A 17,674-nucleotide genomic window follows, 5' to 3' on the forward strand; every position below is an offset into this window, starting at 1 on the left:
TTTCCTCGGAATTTCCTCGGAATATTCCGACGGATTGATGTTTCCTCGGAATTCCGTCGGTTTTTTCCGAGGAAACCCAAATTTTGGGTTTCCTCAGAATTTCCTCGGAAATTCCTCGGGAAATTCCGAGGATTTCATTTTCCGTCAGAATGTCCGTCAGAATACCGATGTTTTCTTGTAGTGTTCTGTTTAAAATAGTTCTTATCTTATAACAGAAGCTGTTAACCCCTTGAAAAACAACCAATCCGACAAACATATTGTAACTGAAACTGAAACAATTCATTGCAATCTTGCACATTAGTACATAGCAAAATAGTAGTACACAATCATCATTCCAACTCCACAAACTACCATCTTCTTCAAGCTCTTCACATCTTTCTCATACCCGTGAACCAACTCTTTCATCTCCTTCATCTCTTTTTCAAACCCAGCCAAAGCATCACCCAAATCTTCAATCTTTTTTTCATAGCTTCTCACTACATCTTCACATCTCTGAGACTGAAGCTCCAAACGGCCGATTTTGTCATCATACAAGCTCTTCATATCATCAATTTCCTCCACAGCAGACTCATCCGTCCATTTGAACAAATGATTCTTATCCTACACAAGAATAGAATCAATCCGACTAAGCTTAGAACATACACAAAAACAAACAAAGTTAGATTGTTTACCTCTTCACTACCATTAGGACAACCATGGAAAAGTCTCCCTGGGTTCTTGGTCGTTTTGGATGTAAAAATCCTACATAGCTGCTCAATGATAACTCAATTAAACATCCTACATATAGACCTAAACCTTGATTGATAACAAAAAACGATAATGTTTACCTGTATCATACGAGGAATTAGGGTTCGATGTGGTAGACATTATTGGTTCTCTCTCAATCCCGTTTTACTCTCTTCTTCTCTCTCAATCACGTTTTACTCTCTTCTCTCCCAAACTCTGATTCTTTTCTTGAGTTGTCGACAGCAAACGAAGAAAGTGAGAAAGTGACTTATGTTTCAGAAAAAACAAAACGACGCGTTTTCAAAAGCCCACAACGACGTCGTTTTCTATTTTTTCGTTCTGATAATCCACGTAATAAACTCATTTAATCCACGTAACCAACGTTAAATCCACATAATACACCGTTAGAATAAAGATAACGGAAACTCGGTTTATGTATGTATTGACAGAAGAGTGTTAGTTTATGTATGAATTTTAAATAAAAATGTTGTTGATGTATGTTTTTGCACAGGTCCGGAGTTCATGTATTGATCGGGACCGCGTCCCGCTGTTGATGTATGAATTGGCCGTTTTCCCCTATAGTTTATAAATGTGAGCTCTTCATGCTGTGAAACAAAAGTAAGTTGAACAATGTCTTCTTGCTCCTCTTGCATCTTCCTCTTCCTTTTCTCCTTCCTCACTAGTTATGGAGCTTCTGCTGAAAACCCTTTTTACCTAGACCTGTTTTGCCCGAATACGACTAGAAACAGCATTTACTTCACCAATAATCGCGAAGCCGTCTTGTCCTCTCTCCGAAACGCTGCATACTCCACCGAATTCCAAAACGCAACGGCAGGACAAGCCCCCAACAAGGTCTACGGACTTTTCCTTTGCCGGGGAGACATGACGCCAGAAGTTTGTCTTAACTGCGTAACGTATGCCGTCAACCAAATCTTAGCACGGTGTCCGAATGGGAATGAAGCCGTTATCTACTACGAGGAGTGTATCCTTAGATACTCTCACAAGAATATTTTCTCTGTCCTTACACTCGAAGGAAGACATATCAGGATGAACGTTAATAATATTTCGTTGAACCAAGAAGTCCGTTTCCAAGAACAGGTGTCGTCCATGTTGAACCGAGCAGCGTTCGAGGCAGCGAACAGTCCTAGAAAGTTCAACACGACACAGGCTAATTTTACCACAGTCCAGACTTTGTACGTCTTGGCTCAGTGCACTCCTGATCTTACTACACGAGACTGCTTGACCTGTTTGCGATCCACCATCAAGGGAATGCCTCTTAACAGATACGGAGGAAGACTTCTCTGGCCTAGTTGTAATACAAGGTACGAGCTTAACAAATTCTACAACGAAACCGCCATTAGAACATCTCCTCCACGATTTGGTAAACTCCCTTCCTTTGTTTATTTTCTTCCTCAAGATTAGCAATATTCTTTTTTATCCTTATTTTAGCAAATGATACATTATTTAATACACAGGGAAAGGCGGGAATTCAAATGTGTTAGTCGTATCCGTCGTTGTGCCTATAATAGTGGTTGTTCTAATTCTCGGAGCTTGTTATTGCTTCCTTGCAAAGAGAGCAAAGAAGACTTCTGATACTGCACCAGACTTTGATGGTAATGATTCGAATGTGCTAACATTGGGTTAGATTAATTTGTTCGTTCTTTTTTTTTTTTATGATTAATATAATGACTTTCATTGTGTAACAGGAGATGGGATAACAACCATAGAGTCGTTGCAACTTGATTATAGAACAATCCAAGCTGCAACAGATAATTTTTCAGAAAATAATAAGATTGGTCAAGGTGGATTTGGTGAAGTTTACAAGGTACTATATATAATTACTTTTGTTTTTTTTTTAACTGCGCCAGAGGTTGTGTCTATTTTCTATATAAATTTTGGATAACAAGATGATGCTGATGAGAAACGTATAGGGTACATTTTGGAATGGGACTGAAGTTGCAGCGAAGAAACTGTCAAAATCGTCAGGACAAGGTGACATAGAGTTCATGAACGAGGTTGTTGTTGTTGCAAAGCTTCAGCATAGAAACTTGGTTAGGCTTCTAGGATTTTCTCTAAACCGAAAAGAAAGGATATTGGTCTACGAGTATGTGCCCAACAAAAGCCTTGATTACTTCCTCTTTGGTCAGTTGAATTTATTACCAGCTTTGTTTCAATGATTTGCGTTGCAGATCTTTAGAACTATCTAAAATTCATGGATGTGTGTACACAGACACTGCAAAGCAAGGCCAGCTGGACTGGTCCCGAAGATACACAATCATTGAAGGGATTGCTCGGGGGATTCTATATCTTCATCAAGATTCACGAATCACAATCATACACCGTGACCTTAAGGCGAGTAACGTACTCCTAGATGCGGATATGAATCCAAAAGTTGCTGATTTTGGAATGGCGAAAATCTTTGGAATTGATCAAACCCAAGGGAACACAAGCAGAATAGTTGGTACCTAGTAAGTCCTAACTTCTCGTAAGTGAAGTTTCTCAAACATGATTTTGCCAATATAACAAGGTTTTGTTGTGGATTGTAGCGGTTACATGTCTCCTGAATATGCCATGCATGGCCATTTCTCAATGAAATCAGATGTCTATAGCTTTGGAGTGTTAGTTCTTGAAATTATAAGTGGAAAGAAGAACAGCAAATTCTACGAGAAAGACGGCGCACATGACTTGGTCACATATGTAAGTTTAATGGCAATCAAGTTATATATTTACCTCTCTTGCAATAAGCAACTGTCACAAGAACTGATTGATTGATATTCTAGGTTTGGAGGTTTTGGAGTAACGGAACAACATTAGACATTGTGGATCCTGTTATTTTAGATAATTGCCAAAAGAGTGAAGTGGTTCGATGTATCCATATCGGTCTTTTATGTGTTCAAGAAGATCATATAGAGCGTCCGACCATGCGAACCATTTTAATGATGCTCACTAGTAATACAGTGACTTTACCAGTGCCTCGACAACCAGGGTTTTTCGTTCAGAGTAGGCCCCAAAATGACCCGCTTAATTCAGATCAATCAAGGACAAGCAACTCTTTTCCAGGGTCTCTTGACGATGCATCAGTCACTGAGTTATCTCCTCGTTGAATTAATATATATAGTGTTCACCTTCAAGTTTGAGCCAGATGGTTTTTACATATTTAAAGAAGTGGTCAACAAGGTTTGTTTAATTGTTTTCATACTTTTGATTTGGTTCTTCTGGTTTTAAATAAACTGAAATAAAGTAAATTTCCTTGTAATTTGTTTTGGTTTGGTGATGTTTGATGCAATTGCGGTTTTCTTTAATTTTCAGTATGGACTTTGTTTGAGTTTTAGCTAAAACCTAGACTTTAAGCGGGTTTAAATACTTTGAGAAAAGAATGTCATGAAAGATTATTTATGTATGCTTTTAATAAAAAGGAGATAATGAAACAGAAACAGGTACGCGGAAGTGGAATCGTGTGAAAGTATATAATCAATTTAAAAAAAAAATAGAAAGTGGATATGTGTTGGAAGCGTATATCCAAATATATATATAAACATAAAAATTATTTTATAAAACTTATGACTAAAAATATGTGATTCAAACAACAAGTGTAATAGCATATACATAATTATCAACTGTCTGTTTAAAATAGATCGTATCATTTTATAATCATTATTATAAAACACACACAACCTATTAAACAAACATATTTAGTGAAGGAAAGAATCTTAGTACATATAATCATTTATTTTTTTATGAGTAAATAATTTTATACTCAAAATCTGTAATCATTTATTTTTAATCAAAATAAGTTGTCAATATAATCATTTATAACCTCCAACAGATAATCATTTAGGGCGCTGACAAAAAAAGAAAGAAAGATAATCATTTAGGGCATGCATTCAAATTACAAATGATAAAATCTATTAAACAAACATATTTAGTGTTTTATAAAAAAATTATGTTAAAAGATTAAGTTTTATTTATAAATTTCGGTTCGGATTCGGTTCAGATATTTTGGGTTCGGTTCGAATTCAGATAACCCGTTTAAATTATTTTTAAAAAGTTTAAACTCATATAACCTTAAATTTCTCAAAATCGTAAAATAAAATAATATATTGCATATAAATTTATATAATGTATGCCAAAATACCTAAAACTTAACACATAAATTACTTTTGATTAAATACTTGGACAACTTTAAAATATCTCAAGTATTTTGGACAGCTTCAAAATATCTTATATATTCTGGATATTTTTTTTATGATAAATTTTAAAAACAGTTAATATATTTAAAAATATAAATCTGATTCGAATATATTCGGATACCTAAAAGATTTTGGTTAGGGTCGAGTCCAGTTTCGGTTTTCTAAATACCAAAAATTTAAATCCGTTCAAATATTTTATAAATTTTAGTTCGGATTTTGTATTATTTTTCAAATCGGACTCGGTTCGGTTCGCTTTTTCGGATTCAGATATTTTCGTCCATCCTGCATGTGGATACAAACGAGAACTATAAAAAATTGTGCATATTTGTGAGCCAACGAACTTGAAAAACAGCCCACAATAGTTCATCCAATTTGAGCGAGTTTTGTTAACTCAACATGGGCCGGCTCACAAACCCCACATCGAAAACAAAGATACATTGATAACCGTGTAGCCAAACACGTTTCAAACATTTAACGAATACAGATTACTGCGTAGCCAAACACTTCTTCAAGTTTCCAATTCGTTATCAGCGATTTCGAATTCGAACCCTCGTCATCATCTTCCTCGTTAATCTCGCGCTCTCCTGCAAATTTTCATGGAGGACCATATCCTTATCTCCGACGGGGAAGATCCGGCCACTCCACTCCCATCACTCTCGAAACGGGCTCGAAAAGATCCGATCTCTGCGATTCTGATATCCGATTCCGATCCGACGCCGTTTAAGCAACAGCCGGAATCTTCTTCCACTCCTTTGTTCGTCCCTGATACACCTCTCTCCGATGATTTCTCTCTCGTCAAGTGTTCCTTTGCCTCCGGAGCCTTAGCTTCAAACCGAGAAGATAAATTCTCTGGTTAGTCATTAGTACGTTTTGAGGATAGTCCTGGACCTTTGTTATGTAGAATTGATACTTGAATCTTCTTACTAGGGAAACGAGTGATATCTCTGGATTCAGAGTTTGAGGATAGTCCTGGACCTGAAACCTCGAAGAAGCACGGACCCGTGCTTGCTGATATTGAGGAGCCGCGTTGTGGGTTGGATTCTAGATCAAGTGTTGCTGAGGCGAGTACTGGAATAGCTCAGCCAAGTTTTGGTATGCTTAGCCAAAAGCCAAAGTTCATTTGTCTTTGTCAGTTTTATAAATGGTGGTTGCTGTTTTTCTTTCAGGTGATAATACTAATTGGATGCATGAAGTCAGTGTTCGCTCTTCACTGACCAATGATACTATCGAGGTGCGAAACTGTTTTTTTTTTTTTTGGCGATTCTTGATTCCTACAACGTGATTAGTTGGTGTCTTCATTGTTCAGGGGGTGCTCTTTCATTTGTTGCTCTTATTGAAGTTGCTTGATTTTTGCTGTTATCAGGTTGATTCTGAGCAAGAGAAAGAAAATATAAGCATCGAGAATATGGGCCGAAAAAAGCAGATCAGAAGTTGTAAGAGTAGAACTCTTACGGGTGGAGAATTTCCCAAAAAGCAGCTGTCGAGAGAAGAAAAAATCCGTGTAATGGAGGAAAAGAAGTTAAGAAAAGAGGTAAGTTTTGTTCTTTACATGGCTTTTCTATATTTATTTTCTGATGAATAGTTGACTGGGTTTGTTCATCCAGGAAGAGAAGTTACAGAAAGCGATTGAAGCTGAGCGTAAAAAGTTAGACAAGGAAAAACAGAAATGGGAAAAGGGAAAGTTAGCTCTGAAATCTATCGTTGCTGAGATTGATACCAAACTAGTTGAAGGATCCATTGGAGGTAAGAAAATTCTCTATTTTTTGTATTATGAATGGTAGTCTGTGACAAATAATAGACACTGAGTGCTTCTGGTATAATGTTAACACAGGACTTCTACTTTCAAGGTTCTCTGAGAAAGGCATTACATTCCGTGTAGCACCTAATCCTATCGAGAGATCCATTGTCTGGACGATGACAATTCCAGAGGATATTGCTCTGGTTCGAATGAAATCTCAGTCGATTTGATTTTCGAATTTGTTTAAATGTTTATTAACTTGCTTTCATCATGAGTCTCATAACTGACATGTTGAAAGTAGTTCTTAGAGTCCATAACTTGCAAGTAGAATCTTCTCCCTAGTTTGGCAGTAGAATCATATTGTGTTTCAAAGCCTTTCTATGATTTATGGATCATACTCTTCTGTGTTGCTAATTTCTTTTCATCATACGTTTAGTGGTGGTAGTTAAAGCTATGTTTTTCATCTCTGAATTGTCTTCCTTGCATATGGGCATTGTTTATTTATCAAAATTGTTTTGCTTTTATTTCCGCCAAAAGTATGCTTTCTTTTAAACACCCATCATTAAGAAATAGATGACTTTTTATTAGAAAGATAACGATCCTTCATAACACCTGACACTAAATTGAGTAACATTTTAGGAAATATAAATAGAACCAAAGCAAGAGATCCTTTTATCTATGGGTTGAAGGGGCTTATAAGATCAGTACGTGACTAAACTATATGAATCATCTGTACTAAATGTCTTATATGACTGTTAATTTGCATCTTTTTTTCTCTACTGCAGGCTTTCCCAGAAGGGCCAACGATCAGTTATGTCGTACTAATGTATGAGGCTGAAGAATTTTGTAACCTTGTTGCTAATGAAAAATTTCTAGAAAACATCACAAGAGTTCAGGACCGATACCCATCTTATACGGTGTGCTGTCTCACCAATAAGTTAATGTCTTATGTAAAGAAAAGGTGTGTTTAGAAGGTAAATTGGTGTTACATTTATCATTATGAAGAAGCTGAATAAAACTAATCTTCTAGGGAAAAGGAAGAGTACAAGAACCCGGGAAGTTGGATACGGCCTCCCATCGATGAGGTAATATAGTAGTACCTGATGAGCATGTAGAGGATAGCTTCTTTATTGCTTCCTGAAACATACTTCCGTGGTATTTGACGTGTGTTTACAGGTACTTGCAAAATTAACTACTCACTATGTAAGAGTACATTCCAGAGACTGTGTAGACGAGGCTGAGGTCGCTGAACATGTAGTTGGTTTAACTACTAGTCTGGCTTCTTGTCAGTTCAGGTATTAAAATTTACACTATTTCAGGTACAAAGTATGTTGGAAAGTAGTTCCAATTTCTTCCCGGAAATCATTGAGTTGAGTTGGAGAATCCCACTGAGCCAAACATTTCTTATGATTAAACGAGTTAATGACATCGAGATCTCGCATCAAAAGTTTATGTTAAATCTACAAAACTATCTTATATGTGCCCAATTGTGTATCTTATCTCCATGGTTTTGAAGTGAAATCATTTGTTTGATGCACAGGAAGAAACTAACTATGTTATCAGTAAACGCTAATGGTGCATTAGTCTCCAAGGATTCAGTTGACAAACACTTGATTAAAAAGAGTCCATGGTAAGCTCAAGTCAATTAAACGTTTTAAGTTTCTCGGAATCTTTTTTTTTTAATAAGGTTTGTGTATAGGTTAAAAGCGTTAGTGGCAATACCGAAGGTGCAGCCAAGATATGCGGTAGCAGTGTGGAAGAAATATCCATCTATGAAGTCTCTTCTTAAGGTTTATATGGACCCTAACATATCGGTGAGTACAACATGCCTATTTTTTTATTTAATTCAGTTTTCATCATTTTAATGGTTTTCTGAAGCAAGTATAATGGGAAACACAGATTCATGAGAAGGAGTTTCTACTTAAAGACTTGAAAGTAGAAGGTTTAGTAGGAGGAGATATAAGGTTAGGTGAGGTTTGTTCAAAGCGGATATATAGAGTTCTTATGTCTCCAAGTGGAACCATTAAGACTGATGATGTTGAAAACGGTGCTGCTTTTTTCACACATTAGGGTCGTAAGCAGTCAAGGTTTTGATCAAAAACCCCATTTCTAATATAAATTATATGTTTGATTCCTTTTTAGTTTCGATTCATATATGAAAGTTTGTTCAAAAAAAAATGATAAAATTTCAATCAAAATAGTTTTTAAGTTTTTCTTTTTAGAAAAAAGCAATCTATCTCTAATTGGGTTATTTAACTTATTAGATTTTGGTTATCCTTTTAGATTTGGTTTGCAGCTATGAAAGATCTATTATAAATATATGAATTGAACGCAATTATAGTATTATACATGTTTTTGTATGGTGAATGAACAAAATAAATGATTTTAAAAAAAAGATATTGCTAGAAAATTAAGTGTACTTTTGGTTTGTTAAATTTAATTAGTATGAATACAAATATGTAGTTATATAGAAAAACTATATATACTCAACAAAATGGCATTCACCGGAAGATGAAAAATAGATTTAGTCTATAACTTGTTTTTTTCGTTCTATCACTCTATTTTTTATTTTAAAATAGAATATCATTGAAACAAACTCAAACTATATTATAAAATTATTTTATTTTAAAATAAAAATATGAGTAAACCCATTGGAGATTGTCTAAGCTACAAATCATTAGCAAATGAAAATGAGGAGGACAAACAGTTACAAAATGAATTGAATCACTAACAAACAATTAAGAAGATCAAAGAAACAGTAATATATCACCAAACCATTACATTACAATACAAAACTATATACATGTACCATTACAATAATCAAAACGATAACAGAAAAAAATTGCCCAAAAACAAGTTTTGATTGAAGAATTCTCGCCTCAACAAAAAAAATAATAATATAAATGAAGTGGTGCTTTTACTTGTTGGACCACTGAAATTCGATTTCAAGGTTTCTGGGGCCACTTTTGCTTTCTGGTAACAAACTGTATTCACCTGCGACTGCTCCCAGCATTACCACCCGGTCGATTTGGATCGTTACTTTCCCGAATGAACTCTGCAGAAGAGACACTAGTTCAGATATAGACCACAAAACTGAATCACTTGAATATGAGTTAAGTTCGATGGATATTTTACCTTTCCCATTTTGCTCTTGTTCTTGCATGAAATGTGAAGTTTTTGACCTTTGGGAGGGCTCTCAAATGACCATGAGAAACTCTCGTCCCACTCTGGATTTGGACCGGTCGATATCACCTGAATAAACAGAACGATACAGTCAGCTTGTTTCTACTAGTCACAGTAAGCTGAAGAAAAGGGTGATGGAGTCATTTCTTACCTTGGTTTGTCTAGGAGGAGTGTTACCAAGTGTTATCTTGCAGAACACGCTAGGGTTACCAACGGATTGCTTCATGTTATTACCGCGTTTGATTGTGACCACTAGAGTTCCTGGCAAGCATTGCAAGAGGAATTCAGCTTTCTCCTGGAACCGCGGTGGACCTGATTGAATTAGGTACTGAAGTAGAGGGATGGCGTCTGCAGCAGCCACTGACTGGGCCCTGGAAACTTCAGCAGGACAAGCTGACCAAGCTTGTCTGAGAAGAAACAACGCATCCAAGGCAGCTTCTTGAGTTGCCTCTGAACCTGTCTTAAGAGATGTAACTAGATGCGGTATACTTAGTGTTGCAGGCTCGGTGGCCCTTAGGCGAGGGAAGTTGTTAAACAAAGAGTTTAAAGCTTTTAGATACTCGTCATTCACGGTTCCAGTGGCCCATAAGTCCTTCTCAATAGCAGCTGCAAAGCAAAATCAGAGATACTGTATAAGGAACGAGCAGATCGAAACGATAAAGAAGGAACGGAGATTTTTCTCACCAGTAATTGCTCTGACAGTCTCGCTAGATGCGTATTCTTGCACGGTGTGGTTTGAGAAGAGTAGTTTTACGAACATTGCAGCCTGAACAGATGTATCCGGGTCACTGGAGCTGATCAGATCTAAGACGACCTGCACACCACCTGCCTCGGCAACCGCTCTTTTGTTGGAACGGCTATACATAACAAGGTTTTGCAGAGCACATATAGCCACTACTTTCATTTCTTCTGTGGGTTGTTCTTCAAGGACATTGACTAAAGCACGGCAAGCAGAAGCTGCGTCAGTGCTTCTAGCGAGTGCCTCGTTTTGGAAAAGATCACCTAGAGCCAGAGTTGCCAATAATCGCGCCTGCTGAGCTTGAGTCTGTGGATCCAAGAGGTACTGGGACAAGGGTAATATCGCAGTCTTGGTGGCTTTTGAATCTCTGATCTTCACGTTGTTGAGAAGTACCTCGAGCAGTCTCGCTGCTGTGTCCTCACACTGATGGGACCTTAGAAGATCAAGAAGAGCTTCTATGGCTCCGCTTTCAGCCATGGATTCAGCACTTGTTCCATCGTCACTTTCCAACACTAGCAGAGTGTTAAGTGCTCCAACCACGGTGTTTTCAGATGCAGAGCGTAGCAGTCTTACGAGAACGGCAACAGGAACTTCCAGGTAAAACTCGGAGCTAAATTGCAAGATGACTACCAATATTGATGCTGCGGACTCCCATAAAACATTGGAAAGCGATGGATCGGCTTGCAGTATAACCTTGGACAACTCACTCACACCACCTTCTTTAGCTATTTCATTTGGCCATGTTAGAGCAATGCTGACCAGAGCTTTCACAGCTCTCTGCTGCAATAGGTGTATACCAGATCCAAGAACATGGATTAAGGGACCAATTGCAAGTTGTGTTAATGGATCCTTCTGCAGATGCTCCTCCAAGAGCAAATGAGACAGAAGCTCAGCTGCCAATTGCTGCACTGCTGGGGATATAGAATCCAGCAGTGGGATTAGCGGCTCAATCACTTGGTGCGGATTAAGTGTATAATCAGCTCGGCATTGTGGATGCTCTAAGATATTAACTAGAACTTGCAGAGCACTGTGCTGCCCGTCAGGTCCAAACTCCAGCCTCGTCAGCAAATTGAAAAGAGGCTCAACCACTTTCGCAGCAGATTGGCCCTTGGCAATAGTAGCGTTATTTGTAAGGATGCGAAGTAGTTCTGAAAATGCAGCGCAGAGAAAGTCCGGGGCTTCATGGAGAATATCAAGTACGCAATCGATAACTCCAGCTTTCACCATTTCCAGTTTACATGCAGGCCTGTCCTTACCTAGCTTTACTAGAGCTCTTGATATAGCCTCATGAAGTACATAGTTTCTACCATAGAGGAGGCCAACAAGAGGAACCACAGCACCATGAGCTGCAACTAGTTCAGCCAGTTGTTCATCATCGACAAGCTTGTCCAGCGCTCGCACAACCGAATGTTGTGCAGGGCTGAATTCACTCACAAGGAGAGAGACGAGAGGCTCAACACAGCGTGCTGCAGCAACCGTAGACCTAATCCTTGTGTTTGCAAACAGAACATAGCACAATTCTGCCGCATCCCCCTTCAGTTCCATCGAACAGTTTGAAGACAGGATCCTGCAGAGAACATCCACCGCATTCATCTCCACATCTGCGACTGCCAGTGCCCGAGATGGATTATCACTCAACAGCCTAACAAGTGCAGCAATAGCAGCATGTTGCTCTCTCTCTGAACCAGTACTGAGAATTTCTACCAATGGCTGAACAGCTTGTCTAGAAGACTCTGCATTTCTTATATGGTCAGCAGTAAAGAGGCTATCCAATGCCTTGGCGGCACTGTACCTTGCTCCTCTTCCCCCTAGTCGCAGAACTGCTACAAGTTGGCTGACAGCGCCAAATGCTGACTCGTGCCTTCGAATTTCAGCACTGCTAAATAAGATGCCTAAAAGAACCGTTGCAGCTTCCTCTTGCTCATCCTGTGGTCCAAGAGAAAGGTATTTGGAGAGGCCCTCAAGAGCACCTGACTCTACCATGACAATCATGTTTTGTGGACAGTCTCCAGCAAGCAGAGTTAGAAGATTAAGTGCAAGTAGAGGAGCACCGGGGCGGTCTGGAATTGGTTTAAGAAGTTCAACCAGTAAGGGAATCGCCTTTCGTGAAGTAGCCCCAACTCTAATATCTTCAACTCGAAAAAGCCTCTCAAGGGCGACTTGGTCTGGGTAACGCACTAGCATGAACTCCTGTGACAACTGCAGAAGTTCTTTTATGTCATCATCAGAACAACCAAGCAACGATATGAACCCAGCCGCAGCACCAGAGTTTGCAACAGATAAAAGAGTTCCCCTACTACCATTACAGACAAGACTAGCTAGCGCTTGTGCTGCAAAATATCTGTCGGCATATTCCTCTGACTTCACAAGATTTGAGAGCACTGGAACAGCTTTCATTGTTGCATTTGCACGAGTGATTTCTCTGTCCTGGAAAAGTATGGCTAGCAGTAAAGCACATACCCAAATGTTGGTGTCTTCTCCATCATCAGCCTGCAATGTATTAAAGTATTAGCAGTTAAAACAATATAGACGACAACCTAGCGTCCAAAATGAGTCAGAATGTAAAATGCTAGCACAGATTCATAATATGGCTTTTTTATAATTTGCTTCGAATAAACTGTGATCTCGAAGAATGCAATCTATAAGAGAGTTGAATACCTGGAGAAAACGGTTGCCTATTCTATCAGTTATCAACTCGATGCCTTCTGACTCCAATATAACTGCTCTGCTCTTTTCATCATGACAAGAAAGAACCGAGAGCAACCAGATGGCTAAGTTGTCACCAGAAAGAAGTGTTACCCCCGTGGAACCCTCCCTACTTTCTGTGGCCTCTTCTTCTTCATCTTCCTCCTTTTCTTTAGGATGAATGCATATGAAGATATTATCTCTCTCATCCTTTTCCTGATCTTGCACAGAAGGTGAATCTAGAATCCGCACAAGTGCTTGAACGAATTTGGCACACAATTGTGTCTCGTTCAGATTCTCTATCATCCTCTGGTCGTCAACTTTGGCAGCACATATAATAATAGCAGCTCCACCAATTTTTATTTTATGGTCCCTGGAATTTATCACCCTTTTAGCTATAGATGACACGCAATCTCTGGCATTGTTGACCATGTTTCCCAAAACTATCGGTTGATCTCGGCAAAGTCTTGACAACACTTCAATAGCTTTATCCTGTAAAGAGGGATTGGCGACACTCACTATAGATGAGACTATTGGGGCCATACTGCTAGGGAATTCAGCCAAAACAACCCAGGCTGGCTTTACATTTCCAATAACTCTTGCCCTTGAGAATATAGCTAGCGCATCTAGGGCCTCAGAAATTGCATCAGATCTTCCGTCGGCAGATTCTAGAAGAGACACTAAAGCAAGCACTGTTCCAGCACGGTTCACAGAATCTGTCAACGCGGAATTAATTTGGTGACGACTAAGCAGGCGAGCAATTGCAGCAGCTGCAAGAGTCTTCCCAGACACTGTTCCCTCACGTAAGATTCTAGTCGCTGACAAAATAATTTCTTCGACAATGACCTTCTCTGACACTTCACTGTCCAGTATAAGATTAGCCAACGCGCACATTCCTTGCTCAGCGACTTCTAGAACGGATAAGTTTGAAAGAGAAATCAGAGTAGGCAATGCTTCTCTGGCGGAAATGGCCACATCTCGATTCTCCTTAATCGAGAGTAAAATTGCAGCCATACATCGGGAAGACTCAACAAGGATCTTCTCAGAATCCCCATGTAAAAGTTTTATGGCCGACAAGAGAGTTTTGAGAGCTAGAGCGCTTTCACGCAAATCCTTTCTGCTGTGGAATATAGCTGCAAGAGCTGAGGCTGAATTTGCTTGAGTTTCTTCTTTAGCAGAGCTCATCAACTTGATCATCGTCTCAATAGCATCATTTGAAGCACTTCCTTCACGTAACATGTCACTGAATGGGACCACAGAAAGCATGCTTTTTAATGCATCCAAAACATACATTTTAGACTCAGGTAGCTCGCTGGTCAGCAAAGCGGTAAGCTGACTGATTGTTGCAGTATCTGATTTATGAATCAAATGATTTAACGTCTTGGCAGCAATTTCCTTACCATTGGCACTGCCATTCTTTAGTAGCCACAGCAGAGCAGGGACAGCATCAGCACTTTCGACACAAGCACGTATATCTTCGCTGTGATTGCACAAGTTCCTAAGGATAGTTGCAGAATCTTCCCTGGCTTTGGCAGACCCTGTCTCTAAAATCTGAACAAGTGGAGGTATACCTCCAGCGGCAGTGATGGCCCACTTGCTTTCATCATTTTCGTTAGACAAAAGGCATAGAAGTGCAACAGCGCATTCTTGCTGCTGTTCGGATGAAAGACCCAGAAGAGATATCAACAATTGTATCCCTTCACGTCCCTGTAGTGCTTGCCACAGGCTACCTTCATGGTTACACATCATCAGAAGAGCCTTTACAAGCTCATCTTGAACCTCATTAGCTGCCATTGTTACTAGACCAACAAGCAAACGTTTTGCATCCGAGTTGGAAAGTTTAACAGAGAGTATTGAATTCCCATACAAACTTGCAAGTGCTTCAATGGTGCGTTCTTGAACAAGAAATGGTAGACGAGGCTTGAACTGTTTCAGCAGAGTCTGCTCAACGACCAATGGATCTGATGCCCTGGTCGTTTCTGCTTTGCCATCATATATCATCAAGGCTGAAGCTAAAGCCCCAAGAGTGTCGGCAGTCTGAGCAGGCGAGGAGCAAGATTCAAGACTCTGGCCAAGGCTCGATATGACATAAGACAAACCACCGGAAATATTGGCAAGGGCACACATGGCATTTTCTTGTAATGCTTGGGCATATTCACCTTGCATGAATTCTTTCGACGGAGCTATTGTTGCATTTATTAAAACAGGAATGCCATTAGAATTGGCGATTTCTCGCTTTGCTTCTTTAGATTGAGCAGAAAGCGACTTGAGAGCAGCAGCAGCCTCTGCTCTCACTGATGCTTCATTGCCTGATCCTAACAACTTGAGAAGCTGTTTTGTAATGTCCGTAGTCAATACACTGGAGCAAACAGAGGCATCCTCCATCATCATGCAAGCAAGAAGGAAGCACACATTAGAGACTGTACTTGACTGCCCGCTTGTAAGCAGCTTCACAAGTACATCCACACCCCCAGCTCGAATCGTCTCAGGCCAAAATCCTTCTGTGGTGCTAGAGAGGTTCTTAAGTGCACCAGTTAACAAACCATCAACCTCTCCCTTCTTATTCCCACTGCGCAACTGGTCCCACAGAACCGGTACAACTCCCTCAGTGGAAAATATTTTCGATCCAACATGGTCTTTCACCCCACCTTCAGAAACAGCATAGATTGTCTTTGCTGCAGCGATCTGCCCTTCAACTGAACTGGACTTGAGAAGACCAAGCAACGGAGGAATGCATCCCCCAAGTAACACCTTAACTCTAAGTTCGTTCTCCTTGCAGAGAGAACCCAAGACGGTTGCAGCCTGTATCTTCACTCCAAGCGATCCTGATCGGAGAAGAGAGACAAGTACCGGCACAGCTTGAGAGTGTGATCCGACAGCGCTGAATGCATTTTCACGCATTTCTATAAGGTCAAGTAGCTGCTTCAGGCAGTACTCTCTTTCTTGTGCAGATGATGAACCTTGGCGCAACTGCTCAATACATTGGGCAACACTTGCTAACGTCCCGTCTGGATCTTCCATGCTGGTTGTACGCTCTCTGCAGGTGATAAAGAAATAGGTGTAAATCTCTACATCAATGATACTATTTGACTGGGGTGCAACAAAAATTGGTAAGGCCTGCCTTTATGAAGTGACAAATACATAATTGCGGTACCTCAAACTCATCTTTGCGCTGGAATGTGGAGTTGGGGGCTCTGAATCTGGAATCTTCATATCCTGCAATCATGAAAAGGCAACAGAGAATAAGTTAAAAAAGAGTATAACCTTATAAGATAATTTTCCATTGGTTTAGGATTCGATAAACTTAATAACCGTGTCGTTTGGGGCAAGGCCATTTCCATTGGAAGAAGCGAATCTCCATCCAAGTGCACTTGCCATTCTTTACTATTAAACTCCAAGATTCTCTACTCAGATCTATCGAGAATATACCGTCAGAGCATCAACTCCCCTGGAAGAAGAGATCAGATCAGAAGCTAAAAATGCAATTAATAAATACTAACTAATAGATTACTCTTCTATCGATCCGAATCGTTTTACTTTCCAGATTTGATGAGCTAATCTAAATCAGGAAAGTTTATCGATTCGAATGTAGGACTCAGATCGCGATGGAATCTAATTCAAAAACTCGGATCCCTCACTGAGATCAACGATTCTGATACACAGTCTACGCAGAAGAGATCCGATGTACTAAACGCATGAAGATAGATCCATAGATGGAGGAATTGAACTAACCTCAGAGAGAAAATGGCGAGAAGGAGGAGGAGGAGGAGAGAGCAGAATCAGTTGTGCATTCGATTGTTTCGTAAAAGAGAAGCGAAGAAGTCGAACAATTTAGAGAGAGAGAGAGAGGGAGAGGATTCTCTTTCTTGTGAAAATTTGACTTAAAAATAAGTATAAAACGGAGGAGAGAGAGAAAAAAAAAAAAAAAAAAAAGGATTGGTGAAACTGAAATCTTACATGGGCATGAAGCACAGCTTCTGCGAGCATTCCCGTGTCTTGCCATGCCTTCTCCAGTTCTTAGTTGGTTGATCATGTAAATAAAAAAAAAAAAAAAAAAAAAAGGAGAGAGAGAGAGCTGTGTGTGTGGGCTGGTGAGAGTGTGTTATCGGATTGGAGCCGGCTTTGCCTATCCACCGACAGAGACTGGATTTACTAAACGGCTCCAGCTCCGATCGGCTTAGCTAAACGAGTCGATATTTTGTATATTACAAATGAGAGGAGACATTGACTTCATTTACTACTAATTACGATTAATCGGCCATTTATTTCACTGATGATACAAGTGAAAACACGTAACTGATACAAATGTAATATTATACTCCTACCTTTTTTTTGTAACTTAGATATATACTCCTACCTTTCAAGGAAAATTTCATTAATAGCATTTAAAATTATCGTAAAAATAGTAGAGGC

The 17,674-nt window shown here is 39.5% G+C and overlaps 3 protein-coding genes and 1 pseudogene across 4 annotated transcripts; 2 read left to right on the plus strand and 2 right to left on the minus strand.

Moving 5' to 3' along the window:
* The window catches only part of LOC106311371, an 8,314-nt pseudogene extending 4,188 nt beyond the window's left edge, over nt 1-4,126 (plus strand).
* LOC106309282 (uncharacterized protein At4g04775-like) lies at nt 187-836 on the minus strand. Its single transcript, XM_013746327.1, has 3 exons — nt 828-836; nt 672-749; nt 187-600 (listed from the first exon to the last, which is right to left on the minus strand). Exons 1-3 carry the CDS (start codon nt 834-836, stop codon nt 298-300), a joined length of 390 nt encoding a protein of 129 aa, XP_013601781.1. The 3' UTR covers nt 187-297.
* A 1,340-nt stretch (nt 4,127-5,466) lies between the features above and the next one.
* LOC106309625 (crossover junction endonuclease EME1B) lies at nt 5,467-8,788 on the plus strand. 2 transcript variants are annotated; one of them, XM_013746694.1, is made up of 12 exons: nt 5,469-5,768; nt 5,844-6,008; nt 6,083-6,147; nt 6,280-6,447; nt 6,521-6,659; nt 6,748-6,857; nt 7,440-7,615; nt 7,685-7,739; nt 7,831-7,949; nt 8,195-8,284; nt 8,354-8,468; nt 8,554-8,788. In XM_013746694.1, the coding sequence occupies exons 1-12, from the start codon at nt 5,513-5,515 to the stop codon at nt 8,722-8,724; spliced, it is 1,629 nt and encodes a 542-aa protein (XP_013602148.1). In that variant the 5' UTR covers nt 5,469-5,512; the 3' UTR covers nt 8,725-8,788. The 2 variants fall into 2 exon arrangements, 1 of the variants encoding a protein (XP_013602148.1); XR_001263605.1 differs by lacking the exon at nt 7,831-7,949 and having other exon boundaries at nt 5,467-5,768; nt 7,974-8,284.
* Nucleotides 8,789-9,369: 581 nt separating this feature from the next.
* LOC106311049 lies at nt 9,370-17,139 on the minus strand. The gene is made up of 8 exons (XM_013748281.1): nt 16,994-17,139; nt 16,574-16,709; nt 16,416-16,477; nt 13,235-16,298; nt 10,522-13,066; nt 9,989-10,443; nt 9,790-9,906; nt 9,370-9,709 (listed from the first exon to the last, which is right to left on the minus strand). Exons 2-8 carry the CDS (start codon nt 16,637-16,639, stop codon nt 9,572-9,574), a joined length of 6,447 nt encoding a protein of 2,148 aa, XP_013603735.1. The 5' UTR covers nt 16,640-16,709; nt 16,994-17,139; the 3' UTR covers nt 9,370-9,571.
* Between the last annotated feature and the right edge of the window lie 535 nt (nt 17,140-17,674).

This window comes from Brassica oleracea, chromosome C8 (assembly GCF_000695525.1).
Source record: "Brassica oleracea var. oleracea cultivar TO1000 chromosome C8, BOL, whole genome shotgun sequence".
NCBI classification, from domain to species: Eukaryota; Viridiplantae; Streptophyta; class Magnoliopsida; order Brassicales; family Brassicaceae; genus Brassica; species Brassica oleracea.